This window comes from Chionomys nivalis, chromosome 6, assembly GCF_950005125.1.
Source record: "Chionomys nivalis chromosome 6, mChiNiv1.1, whole genome shotgun sequence".
NCBI lineage: Eukaryota > Metazoa > Chordata > Mammalia > Rodentia > Cricetidae > Chionomys > Chionomys nivalis.
The window spans coordinates 72,844,252-72,865,118 of record NC_080091.1 but is presented as its reverse complement, the minus strand read 5'-3'; the positions used below and the strand labels follow the sequence as shown (position 1 = coordinate 72,865,118).

At 38.4% G+C, this 20,867-nt stretch overlaps 1 protein-coding gene across 1 annotated transcript in view; it reads right to left on the bottom strand.

Annotated features, from left to right (window-relative positions):
• Gabrb1 (gamma-aminobutyric acid type A receptor subunit beta1) overlaps window positions 1-20,867 on the bottom strand; it is a 354,059-nt gene that overhangs the window by 85,076 nt on the left and 248,116 nt on the right. The window contains exon 5 of the mRNA XM_057771650.1: window positions 2,911-2,993. Coding sequence (XP_057627633.1) covers window positions 2,911-2,993 — 83 coding nt within the window. The remainder of the gene's footprint in view (window positions 1-2,910; window positions 2,994-20,867) is intronic.

Sequence of the window (20,867 nt, the reverse complement as noted above, 5' to 3'; positions counted from 1 at the left end):
TAAAGAATGTGGGAAAAGCCATCCAAGTATTTCTCCATGATTTTTATTCTAAGACCTACATGTATTTCCGCAAGGCCTGTAGTTATCCAACCATCATATGATAACTTTATTGATTTTGAATTCCAAATCCTCGTTATACTAAATTCTTTGATTGATTTTTCTATATGCCATTGCTTCATTTTATGGCATCCCGAGGCTATCAAGCTATTACTCTGCTCCAAATTCAAGTAAATTTTCAGTTTAACAAGACTTTATGGCCTTTGCAATTTTAGTTGATTAGCTGGCATTAAGAATAAGCAAAATGTCTTTAATTTGTCTCAAAGGACTTACCCATGGAAAACATTTTCCCTGTCTTAATGAGATACACATACAAACTAGTAAATTCTGTAATGTAGGCAATGCTTCCACTCAGTTGGTCACAGAAAAGTTTGATTGCCTCAGTTTTGTTTTGAGTAATGCCTATTTTATCTTTCTCATAATCTAACCGATATTAGATCCATTAACGCTGAGCTGTAGTCCAATATATTGTCAGCTGAGGACAATCTGTTTCATAAAATCACACATTTAGTTATGGAGTGTTAAAAATATGAAGGAATAACCAGTTTATTTTGTATTTATCTAGGAAAAAAAAGCAAAGCAAGTAAGTGCCAGAAAGTAAATGTTGGCTCAATTATTTTGGTATATTTTTCTGTACCACATAATAGTTTTTTATTCTTAAGATTTTATTCTTAAGATTACATTTCATTACATCGGTTTGTCAGTTATTAAGATGAAAAGTATTTTAAACACACTGTTGAGCTAAGTCATACCAAGACTTCTGGGTAAGTTTGTGCATACGCATATTTTTCACCCCTAAGGAATCAGGGCCTGCTTGGTTTGCTGAATCTACAAAATACCCTCCCTTTCAACTGTAAATATTAGGCACTTGACTTAGGAGCTGAATTCTGCTTCAGCTTCTAGGATCGGTTCTAACCTGTAGCAGAGATGATATTGGGAGATCTAGACCTGTTTTGCCTAATATAGGATTCCTGGCCTGCAGAGAGCTGCTGCGATACTAGTCATGGAGCCTCTGCCCCCTTCTTCATCTGTTGCTGAGGTCTGCGGTGGAGTAGAACTGGGCTTGGAAACATAACTGGGCTTGGCTCTCCATCCATCCCATCTATCCGTAATTCTTGCATTTGTTTATCTTAGTATCCAAGATACTGTATCTCTCAGAGGTTGTCACAAGGCATTTATCACATGATGTCACATGCTACCGTGTTGTTAGTTTAACACATAGAAGGCAATGGGTTGATAGTTCTTATTTGGTTTTTAATTTCTATTATGTTTCTGCCTCCATAGAGCTTTTCAAGGCAATATTTAATATCTGCTTTATGTTTTGTTTTGGTCACTAAATAGTGTGATGAGTGGATTGAAAGTTTGCATACATAAAGAAATTTGTCATCTTAAGAAAAATGTCAATCCACAACACACTATAAAATTGTAGAAAAACTCACTGTACATTGTAAAAAAATGTGAATTTGGGGAGAATAAGCTGGTAATTCTTAGTACAGAATCATTTAAAATACTTTGCAAAATTTATTGCCCTTTAACCGAACAATGAAAACCAAGGATCTTAGAATGTTAAGACAGTTTTAGATTACAAAACTTTCCAAAGGAGGCCAATGTTTAAGAAAATCACAAAATCAATGGGTAAATAGCCAAAGGTGAGCGGTAACCCATTATCCGTCATCAGCCCATCAGCTGCTGATCTTTTTCTACTCCAATTTCAAAGGTAATGATTTATCTGCTGAACAAAAGCTCTGTTTTATTTATAAACTATTATTAGTTGTTAATTAATGATCATGGTTATGTTTCCAATTTTGTCATTTTGTCATTTAAATCAAGTCACTGCTAACTCTTTAATAAATAATACCCTTTAATATTTACCATGTTCTTTATGACTTTTAAAATAAAAAGATAATTGAAGAGCATTTCTGAATTTTCTTATTTATTTCATTGGTAGTAGGTTGGTGGCTATATCTAAATTTATTGTCTCTGTAGTATCAGTTTTATTTATGTACAACAAGACTAGCAAGTTTATGTAGCTGCTTAACAGCGCAGTAGAGAAACACATTTATTTTCCAATAATACTGTAAGGTCGGTTAGAAGGTTTTCATTTCCCTTTCCTTCTTGACATTTAGCTCTAGAAAGTACTTTAGACTCCCAAAATACACACCTGCTGACTTTTCACATTTCAGTAAGTTACAGAGTTAACTCCTCCATCTTTTTGTAACTCTCAAAACAAATAAGGGGCATTTTCACAATGAATGGACTCGAGGGCCTGGAGGTTGATGGCTGAGAAACAATGACTCAAGGGTAGCTTGTCAGGTTGGATCTTAGTGATGCAAATGTTCATCTTGTTAATACAATAGTCAATGAAAAACAGCCTTAGAGCACAGACCAAAATCAGTCCACAGATGTGAAAAACATGAACGATCTGACCTAAAGCATAAGCCCACTGAGGTGTCATTTATTGTTGTATATTTTTCAATAATAGAAAACACACCATCCACATAACACTGAACTATAGTGTATTTCTAAACGACCAATCACAGTCTTCCAGGTTAACAGGTAAGGAAATATCTTTTTTTTTTTTCCTAATGAAGCTTAAGAAGGTTATAAGGGAAGATGAAGAAAGCATGTGTATAAATTTATGAATTACAGTAAGTGGGCTTTCCTTAATATCCAAAAGATAACGCCACTGAAATGATCCTATGGCCACCAATAGGAGGAAAAATTCCACTGATTGTGAAGACTTGAAAAGATGATAGCTAAACATATCCTAGTGCCAATTAGCTCAAAGAAAGGTTAACTTTAATTGTGTCAAGCAAACATCCCTCTTTCTCATCCCCTATGCAAGTAACTCACAACTTTCAATCTCCAGGGTGCAGTTTTGCTCATCCAGAGGGTACCTTCGAAGATCCATCATGCATGCTGCGGTGGTTGTAATCCTACAGGGTGAGACAAAAGAAAGACATGGCGTAAGTGGAGACCTTTCATGGACACGCAGAGACCTAACAACAAACAAGTGTAAATTAAAAAAAAATTAGTGGTGAAATTTTATTTCTAAGCTTCCTAGCCTCAAACCATGTTTACCAGATGGCAGACTGTTTAGAAGTTCCTAAGAGACTGCCATAAAGAATTATATAGCAACAGAGTAAATAAGCCGAGTAAAACTAGAACTGGATAAAATTCTAGAGAGCTGTACCTTCAAGAAGAAATGAAATATGTGAACATCCTATGACTTAGAGGTTAAATCAGTAATCAAAAACTTTAACAGAAAGGAACCCAGGCCATATGACTTCATCGGTGGATTTCGCAAGTACTCAAAGAGACAGCTGTACTAAATCTTCTCAATCTCTACCAAAAATGAGAAGAGCTCACCTATCCTCCTGCAACCTTGGTGGACCTCTGAAACACTGCTTGATACAATAAATAAAGGACCAATAGGTGGGTGAGCAGCCACCCAGAAGGACACCCCACCCTCTAGGACCTCCATAGTGGGGGAAAACTCCAGCCCCCCCCAACTGCCTATGCTTCTCTAGCCAGCCATCAGGAGAATTTCCTGCATGTAGGCTGCCCCAATACCCACCCCCCTTTCATGAGACCCTGTAAACTACTAGCCCCACCCAGCCACCATGCTCCCCCATCCTCCTGTAACCTCCATGGAACTCTGAAACACTGCTTGCTACAATACAGACAGGATTAAGATGTGAGTGACCAGCCACTCAACAGAACACCCCACTCTCTAGGCCCTCCATAGTGGGGCAAAGTTCAGGCCCCTCCCCTACCTGCCAGCAGGAGAGTTTCCTGCTGAAAAAACCAAGGGAGAGGACCAAGAGAGGAACTCTAAAAACTCTAAGCACAAGCAGTGACTGCACAGAGTGGACCAAGAGAGTGAACCAGGAGAGAAGACCAAGAGAGCAGGCTAAGAGAGACCTCATTGGCTCCCTGAGACACAGACATTGGCAGTATAGAGCAGATAAAGAACAATTCCCAAAGACTCAGACAACCACTGGAAGGATTAGACCAAGTCACAAAGACACTGCTGGCATCAATTGAAGGAAAAAATGGTAGGGTAGAAGGCGAAGAGGAGGGAAGAAGGGGAATGGCGAGGAGAACTTGAGGGAATGGGATAGTCAAAATGGAGGAAGGACAGAGATGAGAGTAAGGGAAGAGATATCTTGATTATCTTAAATAAAACCATAGAACCTTCATCTAGCAGCTGATGGAAACAGAGGTAGAGACCCACATTAGAGTATTGGACTGAGCTCCCAAAGTCCAGTTAAGGAGTGGGAGGCATGAGACGATGAGGAAAGTGGTCAAGACCATGTTGGGTTCACCTACTGAAACAGTCTATATGAGCTAATGGGAACTCACCAACACCAACCAGACTGGGAAGGAACAAGTAAAAGACCAAACTAGTCCCTCTGAATGTGGTTGACAGTTGCATGGCTGGGTAGTTTGAGGGGCCACTGGCAGTGGCACCAGGATTTATCCCTACTGTTTTTACTGGTTTTTTGGGAACCTGTAATCTTTGGATGGATACTTTGCTCAACCTAGATATGGTAGGGAGGACCTTGGACCTTTCACAAAGCAATGTGCCTTACTCTCTCTGAGGAGTGGATGAGGGGGGAGGGGGAGGAAATGGGAGGAGAGGAGGAAGTGGGAACTTGGATTGGGTATGTCTAATGAAAAACAGATAGTTTGCTTTTTAAAAAAAAATAAAAAAAAATATGAGAAGAGCACACACCCCAGAATGCATTTTATGAGGTACACACCCCTTTGGGTGATTCCAAAACAACCCAAAGACAATAGAGGAACAAAAGAAAACATTAGGACATATTCCTCATGCATATTTAATTTAGTATAAAAAAATCCCTGTACTGAAACATTGAATTTAACATTCTGTTAAAAGAATCAGATCTTCATTACAGACTTTACTATGGGGCCGTTATGCTACCTCATTGTAGTTTTGACTTATTACCTTAAAATTGTTGAGAACTTTTGCACATACCTCTTTACTCTACCTTTTTTTTTTTTTAAAAATCTGTGTCCTTTGTACATTTTACAATACAGCTATTTATATTTTTGTTAGGATTTTTCCTTGTATACCTTGGATATTTACCATTTATGAAATATGTAGATTGAAAGAATTTTCTCCTATTATAAACTGATTATTTTCCTTGCTGTAAAACTACTGTCAATTTGTTTTAATCTGAAATGTCTGATTTTGCTTTTGCTGTCTGGGATTTTTGTTTCATGGCTACAAAGTTATCCCCAAGCCCAGTGCCAAGATTTCCCCTCGTTTCCTGCGAGAACTTCACTTTTTATTTTTGATTCTTTGACTGATATTTGGTTGATTTTGTGTGTGATGCAAGATGGATTCCAAATATGCTGGAATATCTTTTGAATGTGGTTGCACAGTATTTAAAACACAATTTGTTGAAGAGACTCTCTTTCCCCTTTGTTGTTCTAGGTGTCTTTTTTGATGGTCAGCTGACTGTAGATAAGTTTGGGTTGTCTGGTCTATTCATTTATATGTTTGTTTTTAATAGCACCTTTCAGCTTTTTGTTTATTATAAAGTTGTATTGTAACTTGATTTCAGAAATATGATCCTTTGGCTTTGACCTCTGCATATTGATTAGGAGGCTCTGGGTTTTCCATACCTAGATTTTGTTATAGTGAGGTAAATTCCCTTTATGCCTAGGTTTTGACAATCTTTGTTATGAAATGTATTGAACTTTTCCTGCACCTTTTGTGATGATCAAGTGGATTTTGTCCTTAATCCTGTTAAGGGCCTATTCTACAGCTAGATTTATGTATGGTCAACAATTCTTTCTTTCCAGAAATAAATATCCCTTGTTCCTGGTGAAGGATTCTTTTAGTGCACTGTTGAATTTAGTTTTCTAGTATTCTATTATTTCCATTATTAATATAATTAGTTCACCATATACAGTAGCTAAAAGTCAAGATATCACAGTAAAGTTGTCAAGAACTTTGTAGTTTGGATTGACACTTATTTTTATACTCACTATTGGTGTGAGCTTGGGTTGGCTAAATTAGCTCCATTAGACTTAATGCTCTCATAAACCAACACACCTACTACCTATGAGTACTGTGTGGACAAAATGATTTAATGTGTGCATAATTATTCTCTTGGTGTTCTGTGCTTAACAGATGTTCCGCATATAAAAGTTCTTATTATAGCTGTTATTTCTCATACCACCTCCCATATTCTCTAGCATCTTTAACAGTGTCTGCATCAGTATCTGCAGAACTTATGAGTAAGAGGAAGCTTTACTATGCACCAAATACCATCCTTTGCTCCCCCATGCCACCCAATACAACAGCAGCAATGAAAACAGCCTCTTACGGTAGCTCACAGCTCCCACTTTGTTAGATTCATTTCTCATACTCTGACCCATTTACATTCAACAGGCTCTGTGGACTGAATGAGGAAGCACTGACCTGGAATCCAAGCTAACACCACACTTGCTCCATTGACCTTAGCAAATTAGTGGGAGGTTCTAGGATCCTGACTCTCGTTGACCTACCTGAACTTCCATCACCCTTGCATTTTCTCTTGTACTGTTTTTCTGGAATGTAGAGGTTGAGTGTAGCTGAAATTCAAATGGCTACTCTACTCTTCATAATCTGTTAATATCACTTTAGAATTGAAAAATACTTCCTTAAAAACACAGTTGTCTACAAAGTGTAAGGATAGTTTAAATAACTCAAAAGCCATATGTTTAACTATATGTTTCTTTTCTTTCATATGTATTAGGAGGAATGTTTGGCATAGTGTTTTTGTTAACTTGACACAAGCAAGGATCATCTGGGAAGAGGGAATCTCAATCAAGAAAATGACTTCATTTGATGGACTTGTGGGCAAGTCTGTGGGACATTTTCTTGATTAACAATTGATGTGAGAGGGCCCAGATTACTGTGGGTGGTGTCACTGCTGTGCAGGTGGTCCTGGTAGTATAAAAAAGCAAGCTGAGGAAGCCTTGAGGAGCAGGTTAGTAAGTTGATTTCTTCCCATCTTCTCTGCTTCACTTCTTGATTTGAGAACCTGTCTTGGATTCCCTCAAATAATAAACTGGGATTGGGATGTGCAAGCCAAATAAACCCTCTCCTCTCTAGGCTGCTTTATAACTCATGATTATTATAATCTGTATCACAGCAATGGAAAGTAAACAACTGAAAATTATTACATATGAAAAAATCTATGCAAAAGGAACAACAAATTGTTTTATGGAGGGAGATTCTTCCATAGCAGTCCAAACTACAATATTTCTGTATCAGTAAATGATATTCATTCTTACAAAAAACCAAACCAACCCAAACCAAGCCAAAAAACTTTCCTATGATGCATGCATTTGTAGGGGAATGACATAATTTATTTTCCTAATCTTCCATTGATAGGCATTTATATTGTTTCCTATTGTTCAGTTTTATAGATGAAGATGTTCTGGATATATATAATACAATATTTAGTATGCACACATCTACACTACATATACTACAATAGGATACTGGATACATATCTATCTCAGCTTATAATCTATTATAATATAAAACATTGATATGTATACCAACATTATATATTTTTATTTGTATATATATGCATATGTAACATATAGGGTGCCTCATTTAGCAACACGGACATTAACTGAGAAGTTATTATTTGTGATGCATAAACATTATAGAGCGTGGTTCCACAAAGCTGGGTGGTATAGATTCATCACTTGGGTTAGCTTTTTGGTGTAGCTGAAAGAGTGAGAAACACAAAATATATGAAACTGCCTGCAATATAACATTGTATTCTGTTTTATAGTAAACTTGCATTTATGAGTTAAAGGAGTTTCTTCTAAAATAATGATGGATAGTATTATAAATGCATAAAAAAGAGCAAGACATTTAATGACTACATTTTTAATGACTATCCAGAGTAGATTTGTTTATACCTGCATTTCCATAAACAAGTATAAAATTGTAATGATGGGTTATGATGTAAATACAATGTTACCACCAGGCAATAGAAGGTTTCTATCTTATTAAGTTATTAGGGGACTACAATACCATGTGGAGGTCATTATTGATCAAAACTTCACTGTGACACATGGTTTTCATTTTTTCTTTAATTTACATACTCAACACAGTTTCCCCTCTCTTCTCTCCTCCTGTTCCCTTCCCCCACCTCCTTCTTTCCCCATCCACTTCTCCTCCTTCCCCATTCAGATGGGGATCTGAATCTCCCTTGGGAATCAACAAAACATGATATATAAGTTGATACAGGACCAAACTTCTCTGCGTCAAGACTGAAAAAGGCATCCCACCATAGGGAATAGCTTCCAAAAAGCCAGCTCATGCATCAGGGACAGGTACTGGTCCCACTATTAGGGGACACTCAAAAGACCAAGCTACACACTGTCACCCAGATGCAGAGGGCCTAAGTAGGTCCCGTGCCAGTTCCCTACGTGCCCATGACACATACTTTTTATAAACTATATACATATGAAATATGTTTCCTCTGAGAAACCTTAAACAAAATGAATTATTATAGGCAACCTCAACATAAAAGGTACAAATGAAAACTACTGTATTTGTGTAAAATCACTTCCTCCACACAAATGTCATCTATTTTAAGCACATATACTTCAGAGTGTATATTAGGGAATTGCAAAGTGAGCTGCTGTAGGACTACCAGTGCTTTCTCCCATCCACGTACTAACCAGGCCCGACACTGCTTAGCTTCTGAGATCAGATGAGATCAGGCACGTTCAGGGTGGTATGGCCATAGACCTACGGGAGCTTTCTAAAAGACATTGCTAGTTAAACCCCAGTTCTTTGCTAATTCTCTTTGGTTCTCCTTAGGAAGGTGAAAGTTCATCTGATGCCTTTGGAGCCTTCTTACCCAGGATATGAACCAATTTAATTTAGATTTACTTTAACATTAGATAACAGTACAATGGTGCTTCAAATTTAGTTACATTTTTCAAGGTGTTATACAAAAATATTCTTATAGTAGTTTTATTCCAGAATCCACATAATGTTCTGAGGTTTGACCCATATTTAGTGTGCTTTCTATTGTTATTGCTTGGGTTCCTTGACCTCTTCCCCTCAAATTGTCTGTTGTGATACAAAAGAGAAATGATTAATAAATTCAGCCAGGGAGGCAACCTATGAACCCGTGGAAGTGTAACTGCTGGAGTTGCCTGATGCAAAACCACCTCCATCTTGACATGTCTGTCTTCTAAATCTCAAACTCTGAGAAGGATTTCACAAGCCCAACTTGTGCAGAAAGCCTCCCCAAATTGTTTAGTGGTAGTTGGAGGAAAGCCACAGAAATACTAATGTGGTCCACACATGCTCATCAGGGTCTTTGAGAAGAGAAAGAATATTGGGACTCAAACAAGGATCTTAATCAGGAGCTCACTCATCTAGGCTTAAGTCTAGACAAATGCATACAACAGAGAGTTGGCCTTTGATACTAAGAGTTTGGCATTTCAAGATGTCATAATAGTTACAGCTAAGTGAGCTAAGTGCATGAGCCATTGGTACGGGGAAAATTGCTCAGCAGAAATCTCCAAGAGCATCAGTAAAAAGAGAGATGTCCCTAGGCAGAACTATTTGATTCTTCTGTCTTTGGGTGAAAAGCACCAGTGAACATCTGTAAGAATAATTACTCCCTGTGTTTCCATTTGTCCTCTTGTCTAATATAATGGCCAGCAGCGGCAAACCACAGTACAGTTAATTCACACCCTCGTGAGAGTGTACTCTCTCTGGATGAAAATATGAGCATTTCATGGAATGAAAGGTATCAAAGATCACAAAACTGGATTGATTAAGAGCTTCAGAAGTTTAATTGTTTCTTTTTAAAATGCTGTTTTTAATGCTCGACACTGAAGGTATTCATCTTCTGTGTCTGAAAATACTGTTATTAGCAGATAGTGAAGCAATGAACAACGGAGAAGAACCAGCTACAGGCCAAAACATTAACTATTCATTCTTCTAAAGACAAATTTCCCAGAGGTGGCTTCATGATAGAAGTACATTCATCTGTTCTTTCAAAGACATTTAGAAGAGCTTACATTATAATCTAATTTATTGACATTTTGAAGGTTAGGTCAGAAACTGCAGTGGCTGTGCTGTGCACCCAGAGCACGGATTCTGATGCTGTCGTTTCTATTCATCAAGGTTGAAGCTGCACAGCCATCAACCGTAGGCACCACTGGAACTGCAAAGTACCTCTAATGTCTGAGGCTGGCATGGTTCCTAATGCCGACTGTACGCTATCCTGGGACTATTGGCTCATACGTAACTTAAAATCCAGGGACATAGGACTGTGAGACTGTAAGGAGCGGTGACGAGATTGCTATCTGTCCCATTTGGTGGTGTTTGCAGAAGGGCGTATGGTCCGCTTGGCCTTTCAGATACATATTGAATCCTTATGAGATGTATCAGCCAAAGAAACTGATGTGAGAAGACAATAGACTAGCCTATGACATGACTAATAAGTACACAGACATTATTTTTTTTAAGAATGTGCACTTCCATATTGTCTGCTCTAACTTTGTCTGGGTGCTAGGGATGCTAGCCTATGTAGCAAACACATTGGTATTTGAAGATAACATAGGCATGAGGCATAACTGATAAGGAAACAAAAAGAGATGCCCTACTGTGTGAAATTTAAGAGCAATTTGCATGTAGGAACCAAGTGTTGCAATGGTTGAAAAAGAAAACCAAAATAACAAACCCCAAATATTTATGAATAACTGTTTTTTTTTAATTTTTTATTCTTTTTTAATTAATATTTCCACCTGCTCCCCGTTTCCCATTTCCCTCCCCTCCTCCCAAATATTGCCCCCTCCCCCCACTCCCCTCCCCCTATCCCCACTCCTCTTCTCCTCCCCCCACACCATTCCCCCTCCCTCTCGATACTGAAGAGCAGTCCAAATTCTCTGCCCTGCGGGAAGACGAAGGTCTTCTATCTACGTCCAGGAAGGTGAGCGTCTAAACAGGCTAAGCTCCCACAAAGCCAGTTCATGTATTAGGATAGAAACCTAGTGCCATTGTCCTTGGCTTCTCATCAGCCTTCATTGTCCGCCATGCTCAGAGAGTCCAGTTTCAACCCATGCTTATTCAGTCCCAGACGAGCTGGCCAATAACTGTTATCTGGCATCAAATTTTAAGATTTTTGTCTTACTGTGTTATATATTTTTCTATGTTCACCTAACCCAAGCTCAATGAACACCAAATGTGTGCCTGGAAACACATACACTTTACACTAAAGTCTGCATGAGTACTTCATTCTTGTTGTTGGGTCTAAATCACACATTGTGACATCATTTATGGAACTGGGTCCTGCAACTGTTTCCTACTAAGAGAGTTGTTCTTGACTAAGCCAATTCATTGAGAGCAGACCTATGCTTCAATGCTGGAGATGAAGAAAACATGCAAATCCTTTGGGAAGCTTCAGAAACCTGGGGAAGATATTCAACTCACACAATAGAAGACTATAGGTTTAACCCACTGTTATCTTCTAGCCTTACGGGTCAGTGTGACTTAGGTATTATCATATGGCAGGCACTGAGCATTGTAGACTGGATTTTATTGCTACCATGACAAAGAGTCATACAGTTAGTGTCTTACAACAACACAAATCCCTGGAACTTGTGGTGGAAGGAGAGAATCAACTCCCCAACGTCCTCTGATCTCCACACATGCACTGTGGCACTAGTTTGTCACAAAAACGCACACACAGACATGCACACCATATCATCTCTCCCAAACACGTACAAGCACACATGGACATAATAGATTTTAAATCTTTTTAGAAGTCTTGAAATTGAAGCAATGACTGTTCAACCTGGGGGCTTGGGGGAGAATCGATTTCCTTGCTCTTTGCATTTTCTGGAAACCATTTGCATTCCTTGGCTCGTATAGCCTTTTTTTTTCGTCTTTAAAACACATTATCTCCAATTCCATCTCTCTTCTCATGCCTCCTCAGTCTCTGGTACTCTGTTTTGCTCTGTAAGGACTCCTATGCCTCTTTTGGGCTCATCACTGTATCACGTAATATAATTTCAGGCTCAGAGGATTAGGACATGACATCCCAGGGAAAGACAGTGCTCTGACTGCCATAGTGAAGTATTTAGTTTCCTACTTATATTAGTCTTGCTATCCCATTGCCATCCACCTCCACCCCAAATCAAGCTAAGGAACCTGACACCTGATGTAGAAATACTCCAAGTTCAGAGTCCGTAAGTGGTAATAGAGAGATTCAGGCAAGCTGGACTCAAGAGCAGTGTCCTCTCCAGATGCATTTAAGGAGAGAACATTTGGCCCAGTAAAATTTCTACTATATCAGGGAAATAAATTTAAAATTCTAATCTTACCAAAATTTCAGCATTCATAATTTTAGCATTAGTCATCAGCAATTTGGGGCATTTTCTATCTGATTAATAATGAACATTAGAAAAAGAGGACCTACCAAAAATCAGAAATATGGTAAGTATGGGTATCAAGGTTAAAAACTATCCAATGATGTAATATTTTGTTTTGCCTAAAAAAACCCACTGTCAACTGGTGTGGGAAGTCCTCTCTATATGTTTTGCTTTTACTGTATATGGTTGCTTTGGGCCAATGGCTTAGCAGAATATAGCCAAGTTGGAAGAGATAGATATAGAGAGAGTAGGCAGAGTCATAGAGAAGCCATGTAGCTGCTGCCAGAAGCAGATGCACCGGAACCTTGTTGGTAAGCCACAGCCATGTGGTGATAGACAAAATAATGGAAATTGCTTAATTTAAGATGTAAGAGCTAGCCAATAAGAAGCTAGAGCTAATAGGCCAAGCAGTGATTTAATTAATAAAGTTTCTGTGTGGTTATTTCCAGTCAGGGTGGCTAGGAAATGAACCAAGCAGCCTCTCCCAACAATCAATGAGGTCTTATATATGATGGAGTCTTAGGGCACAGTAACAATAGAAAAAAGAGATGGCCACGTATTTTGAAAAAGACAGACGAGTTTTCTTTATTGGACCTCAACTTGAGCCAATCAAGCTAAAGCTCTAACCAGACGTGACCTTTGTGTTCACTTAACAAGGGAACTCTTAGACTTTTAATGTTATTTTCTACAAAGAGCTAAAATTTGGTAGTTGTTCATGGATCATGGCACAATTTTGAAAGATCTTTTCCTTTCTGTGCACAAGCCTCCAGGCTTTGTTTGGTGGAAAATAAGTGATCAACTCCTTTTGGCAGCTAATGATTTGTTACTGGCATTATCATCTTGCATCCAGACCTGTGATAGGACCGAAGGACTTTCAGTACTGGAATTAATGGGAAATACAAGGACAGAGTAGAACACATATATATTTGCTTCTGTGAGCAATAGGCCAAGCTAGTCTTATATTAGAGTTTTAGACAACTATTTCTGAAATGATTGACAGCTATATGCAGAGCTTAGTATAGTATGACCCAAAAATTGAAGTGACAAAGGGGTAAGACACAATATGAAGGTAGAGAATACAAGCCTTATTTAATGTGTATGTGTGTGTTCATGAATGTACATTTGTGTGGGTATACCTGTGAGTGCTTATGTGTATAAATTTGTTGGGTGCACATGTATTTGTTATGTGTGTAAATGTAGGCATTGTGTATAAAATCCAGAAGGCAAGTCTAAAATGTTATTTCTCAGATGCTGTCTAGCTTACTTCTTTGGAGACAGGGTTTTGCATTTGGCCTGGAGTATCCCCAGCAGGACAGGATGGCTGCCTGCTAGCCAGCCAGCAAACCCTAGAGATCAACTTGCTCCCATTCTGCTAATGCTGGGATTATAAGCACATAGCTTCACACCAAGCTTTTTTACTTGGTTGTCATGTTTGCTTAGTAAGCATGTTTGCTTTTAGCAGGTTGTCATGTTTGCTTAGTAAGCAGTTTAATGACTGAGCTATCTCTCTCCTTTCCTCCTGTTGTCCTGTTTTTATTATCCATCAGATGTTTATAGGTTCTAATAAAAAATCAATGGACCTTTGGTTTCTGTTTTTTTAGCAAACATAGCCTTCAAGGTTTTTTGCAACGTTACCTCAGCAACTGTTATCATAACCCACGTATCAGAAGTATTTCCTCCAGCAAACCACTGGGAAGCTGATCACTGCATTTTTTTAGTTTAATTCTTTTCAAAGTTAGTGATTTTGAATTAAACTTGGAATAAGAGAAGTTACTGGGCTGGCTTAGGCTTTTCTTCAGTAATACTTCTTTCTTGACTTTGTCATTTGTATCTTCACTAGTTTTCACTAGGTTTGTAGAGAAGCACTTTCTAGGTGTGGGAATACTATAGTCCAATTTTTTATGATACAGAAAGCCAGTTTCCAATGGGGACCAGGCTAAGGTTCCAGATGTTTACTTGCTTTTTATCTTGAGCTGGTTCCTACCTATCTTATAGGTTCTCAAATAACAAAACATAACATCTTTGTTGGTTTAATAGCTATTTTCCTAATTTTAATCTTATTTTGTTAATTCTTTAATTTTTTATATTAAAAATTTTACATATAATATGGTTTGATTATATTATTTCCCCCTCCCTCATCTCCTCCTAGATTGTTCCCACTTCCTTATGCATGGAACTTCATGCTTTCCCTCTTTCTCTCTCCCTCTGCCTCCCCCATAAAACAAAACAAAAGCCAAAAACAACCAAAGATCAAAACAAAAACTAAACCTAAACCAATGAGATAATAAATGATAAACAAAGGTAATAAAATAAAACAGAACAAAAAGCAACAAAACAAAAACGAAGAAAGAAATAAAAAGCATATATAAAACAATCAAACAAAATACCCCATAAAGTCTCTTTTTCTGTTGGTTGATTACTCCTAGGCATGGGGCTAGCCCTGGAGAGATACCCAGTGACATTCCATTGAAGAAAACTAATTTTCATTTTCCTAACAGGTATTAATATCAAACAGCTTCTTGGCTAGTGGGATTTTATGCTCATTTTCTTGTTTCTTTAATGGGCTTTTGTTCTATTCTTTGGTTGCTGTGGGTTCCCACTGGATCCCAGAAAGTATGGCATTTGTGGGGTCTCTGATTCCAAGCCAAGTGTGTTGGCTGTGGGGTATTTGATATAGTGGCTCTAGGAGCCCACAGGAAGTGACACAGAGTGGAGATGGTAGAAGGAAAGGCTGCAATGGGTTGTAGGTAAGAGCTAGGGAAACCTGGATCCTGGGTCCACACACAGAGGCATAGTTTCACGGGAAAAAGGTGGCATGGGAGGAGGGACTGAGGTGGACAGGTACCAGAAGGTTTAAGAGTAAGTTTGTAGCAGCCATATTGGAGGTTTTGAAGGAGCTAATTTCTATTTTTAAATGATAAATTAATCAATTACAGCTGTACATGTTTGCAGGATACAAAGTGATGTTGTGATGTATGAGTTCAGTGTATAAAGATTAAATCAAGCTAATTAACGTATCTGTCACCCCACATACTTATCTTTTATTCATTTATTTTTTCCTGGTGAGAGCCCATGGTGTTAATTTTCTTACCGATATCGAAAGAGAACAACATATTATTTACTATTACTAAGAGAAGAAAACAGTCCTTTTTCATATTGAACAATAAACCACCATTTGCCAAAACAGTATGAACAAAAGCAACAAACTGGAAGGTACTGAGATCTTGATTACAGATTGTACTGCAAGGTGAAGTCAGTACCCTACCATACTATACTATAAACAGACCCACTAACATTCCAGAACTGAACCCACAAGTGTGGAGTCAATTGATTTTGACACAGGACTAAGAATACAATCTTCAAAGGATGACCTCTTCAGCAACGGTGCCTGGAAGACCAGCTATGCATAAGTAGAATAATGAAATTAGATCTTTATCTCAAACAATTAGTTTTTAACTTCTTGATCCCAGGCTCCACTTGTCTCCCTGTGTTTTGTAGACTTGGTGTTGAATGCTAATGACTCTCCTCTCCGTGCAATCCCAGGCAGTCATTTCCAGATAATTATCTATATTCTAAATGTTGTTTAAATGGGATCATTATTATTCAATTCTGTTGGGCCAAAGTGATTCACGGACCATTTTGAAATATGAAAAGCAGTTCACAAATCAATGTAGGGGTAGGGTGTGCAGAGAAATGCTAATAGAGCAATAGTGATTAAACAGGCTCATGCCAAGGGCTGTGCCCAACTCTAGTCATGTGTTACCGTGGGTATCTGGCCAAAATTTTTCCTGAATCATATCATTATAATCATATAGCTGTGAACTCTATAAGGTTTATAATTATTTCTATAATGTTTAACATTAACTGGTAACCAGTTTGCTAAACTATGCATCAGGAAGCAGAAATGATCAATCAGAGCACTTTCTTCTTCTCCTTTCAGGTTCCACGAAGGTCAATACTAGACATGTTATGAGTAAATACTGTAGCAGTAAGCCACTGAACAATGGTAAGGGACCTAGATGCTGTGGGAACTTCTTTAGCCAATGGCTTTTGAGATCCTGGACAACTTTGGGCGTGGTCTTGGTGTACCATAAAAACAAGATGTAGAAAAGTGTTCTCTCTCTCTCTCTCTCTCTCTCTCTCTCTCTCTCTCTCTCTCTCTCTCTCTCTCTCTCTCTCTCTCTCTCTCTCTCTCTCTCTCTCTCTCTCTCTCTCTCTCTCTCTCTCTCTGTCTTTCTCTCCTGCTAGATTTGGTTCCTGTTCCCTGCTAATGCAAAGGACTGTTGATCTGTGACTCTACCCCTAAATAAAGAACCCTTTATTATACTCAATTCTGAGCTAGTGTGGGACTACTTTATCATGTTCATCTACACCTAGGTATTAAAGTAAAAGTGACAGTGAAATCTAAGGAAAATGTTTGCTTCAAGCAGATGTTATGGCTGAGATAGAAATAATGATATATTAATACATTCCTAGGATAATTTGCAAAAGGATTCAAAAATAAGAGGCAAGGAAAATAAGTGCGTCTTTCTCCAGGACTGTTAATTTTGGGATAATGTGTAAAATTGAGATATTGCCTTGTACTGTTTTCTCTCCCAAAACCAAGACCTGACGTGTTTGCTCAAAAGTGATCAATCATCCCCAAATAGTATTCACTGGGGGGGGATACATGATACAGAAGTCACCAAGCATTTACGATTCTGCCTTATCTAGACAGATGTGCTGTAGAGGCAGAGAACAGAACAAACATATATAAAAAGAAGGAAAGCATACGCATGTAAAATACACGCGTAAAATTTGACATGTTATTATTTCCCATGAAATAAACAATAATGGACGAAATCCTGAAATTAGGAGGAGGCATAACAAGTATGAGCCTTGGAGTAAATTTCGACCTGTTCCTCCCCCTTGTCTGTGGGCATCTTACACGCGCAGGAAAAGGATTTAAGATTCTCTCTCCTTTGGGTTTTATTGTCACAAACATTTCCCTCACAACGCCAGGATTACAATGTTTGGAAGAGGACACAGATTTTCAAATTATCAATTTAAAAGATGAACAAATGATATTTTAATGAAAATATGACTTTTGTGCATTTTGGCATATTTCTATAGTACCAAAAATCACAAATAAGATTATTATCTAATGATATGAAACTTTATTGCTTGCTAAATTATTCCCCTGTACTCCCAGCGAATCTTCTGTCCTTCTACCACCTCATGTCTCTTTGATTTGTTCTTGTTAAACACAAATTTTTTGAATCAGCATCTTTTATGAGATACAAAATAAAATTAGCTCCTTTATTAACTTTATAAAGTCAATTTTAAGTGAGTAAAATCTGTAGGGGTTAGATATATCATCAAATGCTATTTTAAAATTAGGTGTAACATTCATTTCTATAATGAAGAAATGATAAATTAAACAAATTAAAGACTATTTTACAGCCATCAAATTATTGTATGATGATAATGGATGTTTATCTTCCCATAGGGAATTTAGATGTCATACAATGGTAAGGAGAAAATAAATGGAGCCTTTTGTAATGGTAAATATTTTGACAAAAGTCTTCATGCAGTGGTTATGTCTTGACCTGAGCACTTTATTTACAGCTACTTGCTTACTAGCATGCACAGAACTGAGAACTGTTCCTTCTCTCTTTTAAAATGTGTTTCTGCTCTGTTTCCAGGAACCCAAAGAAAAACATATAGTTATCCTCCTGGATATTGGAAGTAGACAAGATTGCTGGGCAAAAATTGGGAACTAGGAGGTGGGTGGGATGGGGGAAAGGGGAGATGGGGAGATGGGACAAGTAAGAAGGGGAGGATGGGGAGAGCTTGGGGGAATGGGATGGTTGGGATAATGGAAGGATGGATATGGGAGCAGGGAAGTATATATCTTAATTAAGGGAGCCATTTTAGGGTTACAAGAGCCTTGACTCTAGAGGGGTTCCCAGGGGTTCAGAGAGATGTCCCCAACTAGGTCCTTGGGCAGCTGAGGAGAGAGAGCCTGAAATGGCCCGATCCTATAGCTATACTAATGAATATCTTGCATATCACCATAGAACCTTCATCTGGCGATGAATGGAGATAGAGACAGAGACCCACATTGGAGCAATGGACTGAGCTCCCAAGGTCCAAATGAGGAACAGAAGGAGGGAGAACACGAGCAAGGAAGTCAAGAACGCAAGGGGGGCACCCACCCACTGAGACGGTGAGGCTGATCTAACGGGAGCTCACCAAGGCCAGCTGGACTGGGACTGAAAAAGCGTGGGATAAAACTGGCCTCTCTGAATATGGTGGACAATGAGGGCTGCTGAGAAGCCAAGGACAATGGCACTGGGTTTTGATCCTACTGCATGTACTGGTTTTGTGGGAGCCTAGCCTGTTTGGATGCTCACCTTGCTAGACCTGGATGGAAGGGAGAGGACCTTGGACTGCCCACAGGGCAGGGAACCCTGACTGCTCTTTGGACTGGAGAGGGAGGGGGAGGGGAGTGGGGTGTGGGGAGTGGGGGGAGGGCGAGGAAAAAGGGATGCGGGGAGGAGGCAGAAATTTTTAATAAAAAAAAAATCAAACAAAAATAAAGACACTAAAAAAATAAAATGTGTTTGTGTGTGCATGAATATGGAAACTAAGTGCCCATGAAGGTCAGAAGAAGATGTTGGCTTTCTTGGAACTGTAGTTACCAGTGGTTTTACTTAACAAAGGTGGGTGCTGGGAAATGAACTCTCATCCTCTGAAGAAGTAGCATGTCCTCTTAACTGCAGAACTCTCTCTCTAGATCTCAAGGATATTCATCATGTAATAAACAATAACTGATACACACCTGCTTTAGGGCTAGGATAAATGGTTGCACAACTCTTGTGTGTATACAATGGATTACTTTGTAATAGTCAAAATGAACAAATAGATTTAGATTTTCAATATATGAACCTTACATAGTGTGTGGGAAAATAAACAAGTAAGATACCAAACTAGAAAGGATGTTTACCAAAAGCAGCATTGATGTAAAGTTTTGCTAAAAACAAACCCTTAGCATGTATGCCCTAAGAAGCCATAGGTAGTCACATAAAAGATGAGGACATGTTACACTATGGAGGGAAGGGAAGGGAGGAAAGGAAAGGAAGGGAGGAGGGGGGGAGGGGAGGAGATAGGCTGAGACAAATGAAGATGGAGCTGCAATGATTTCTGATTTTTCCTCCCTTTCTCTGTTGATTGCTTTTCTCACCCCATCTTGTCTTCCTTTCCTCAGCTTTTCTTTCCTTTCCTCAGCTTTCCTTTCCTTTCCTTTCCTTTCCTTTCCTTTCCTTTCCTTTCCTTTCCTTTCCTTTCCTTCCCTTCCCTTCCCTTCCCTTCCCTTCCCTTTCCTTCCCTTTCCTTTCTCTTCTTTTTATTTCTCCACTCTCACTTCATTTGATCTTTTTATTATCCTTTTATCCTAAAAAAAGCAAATAGAGGCACATGCTAATATGTTTTAATTTCTTTATCACTTCAAATTACATGTCCTCAAATCGACAGGAAAATTCCTGAATAGTCTCCTATTTACACTCTCATAGTAAATGTCATTTAAAACTGGGCAGGGTTGCCTTGCTGCTCCCTATCTCAGACCAGCTATAATGAACAGAAACCAAACTTTATCTCTCACATGCATTTATACTAACTGACATTTAATAATGGTACCGACTCTAATTTTCTGAGTGGCATTCCATCCGTCAAGAACTCTGTTCCCTTAACTGGGTGCTGGTGTTTGGAAAGCTGGAGCCTTCTCTCACACTTCTCATGGCAGTCACACATGTCTTAGTTTGACTACTTGTTGTCTGATGTGACTGGTATTTGAATAGATGGCAAGTATTATAAGGCAAATGACTTCATAATGATTCATTTACCAAGGTTTGCCCAGTGTCTGCCTCAGAATTGATGTGTAGGCTTAATAGAATCAACAGGAACTTAAGGGAATACTGAAATGATTTCTCAGAAGAAGACAGAAAAAGACCAATGTGCTGTCTGCATTAAAAAATTATGTCAATGTTGTTTGGAAAGCAAATTTATGGTAAGAACCCATATTTGTCACTCTGATTAAATTTCTAACTAAAAATCCATCTTGAAGTAAATAAACAAACACAGATTACTGGCATTTGGATAATTTCCAAGGCAAAGAATTCGCTTGAATTGTGCTTACATTAATGTCATTGTAAGACTGCCAACTCAATTTAGATGAGATATAGCATTCAGGAGAATTAGCCAAGTTTACTTGTGAATATAGCACACTATCCAAATAATTCATAGTTATACTTTGATAATTTATTCTAATGTATTTGACAGTATATTTAAATATTTGGAGATATTTGATCAGCTTACTATCAATTAAGTATCAA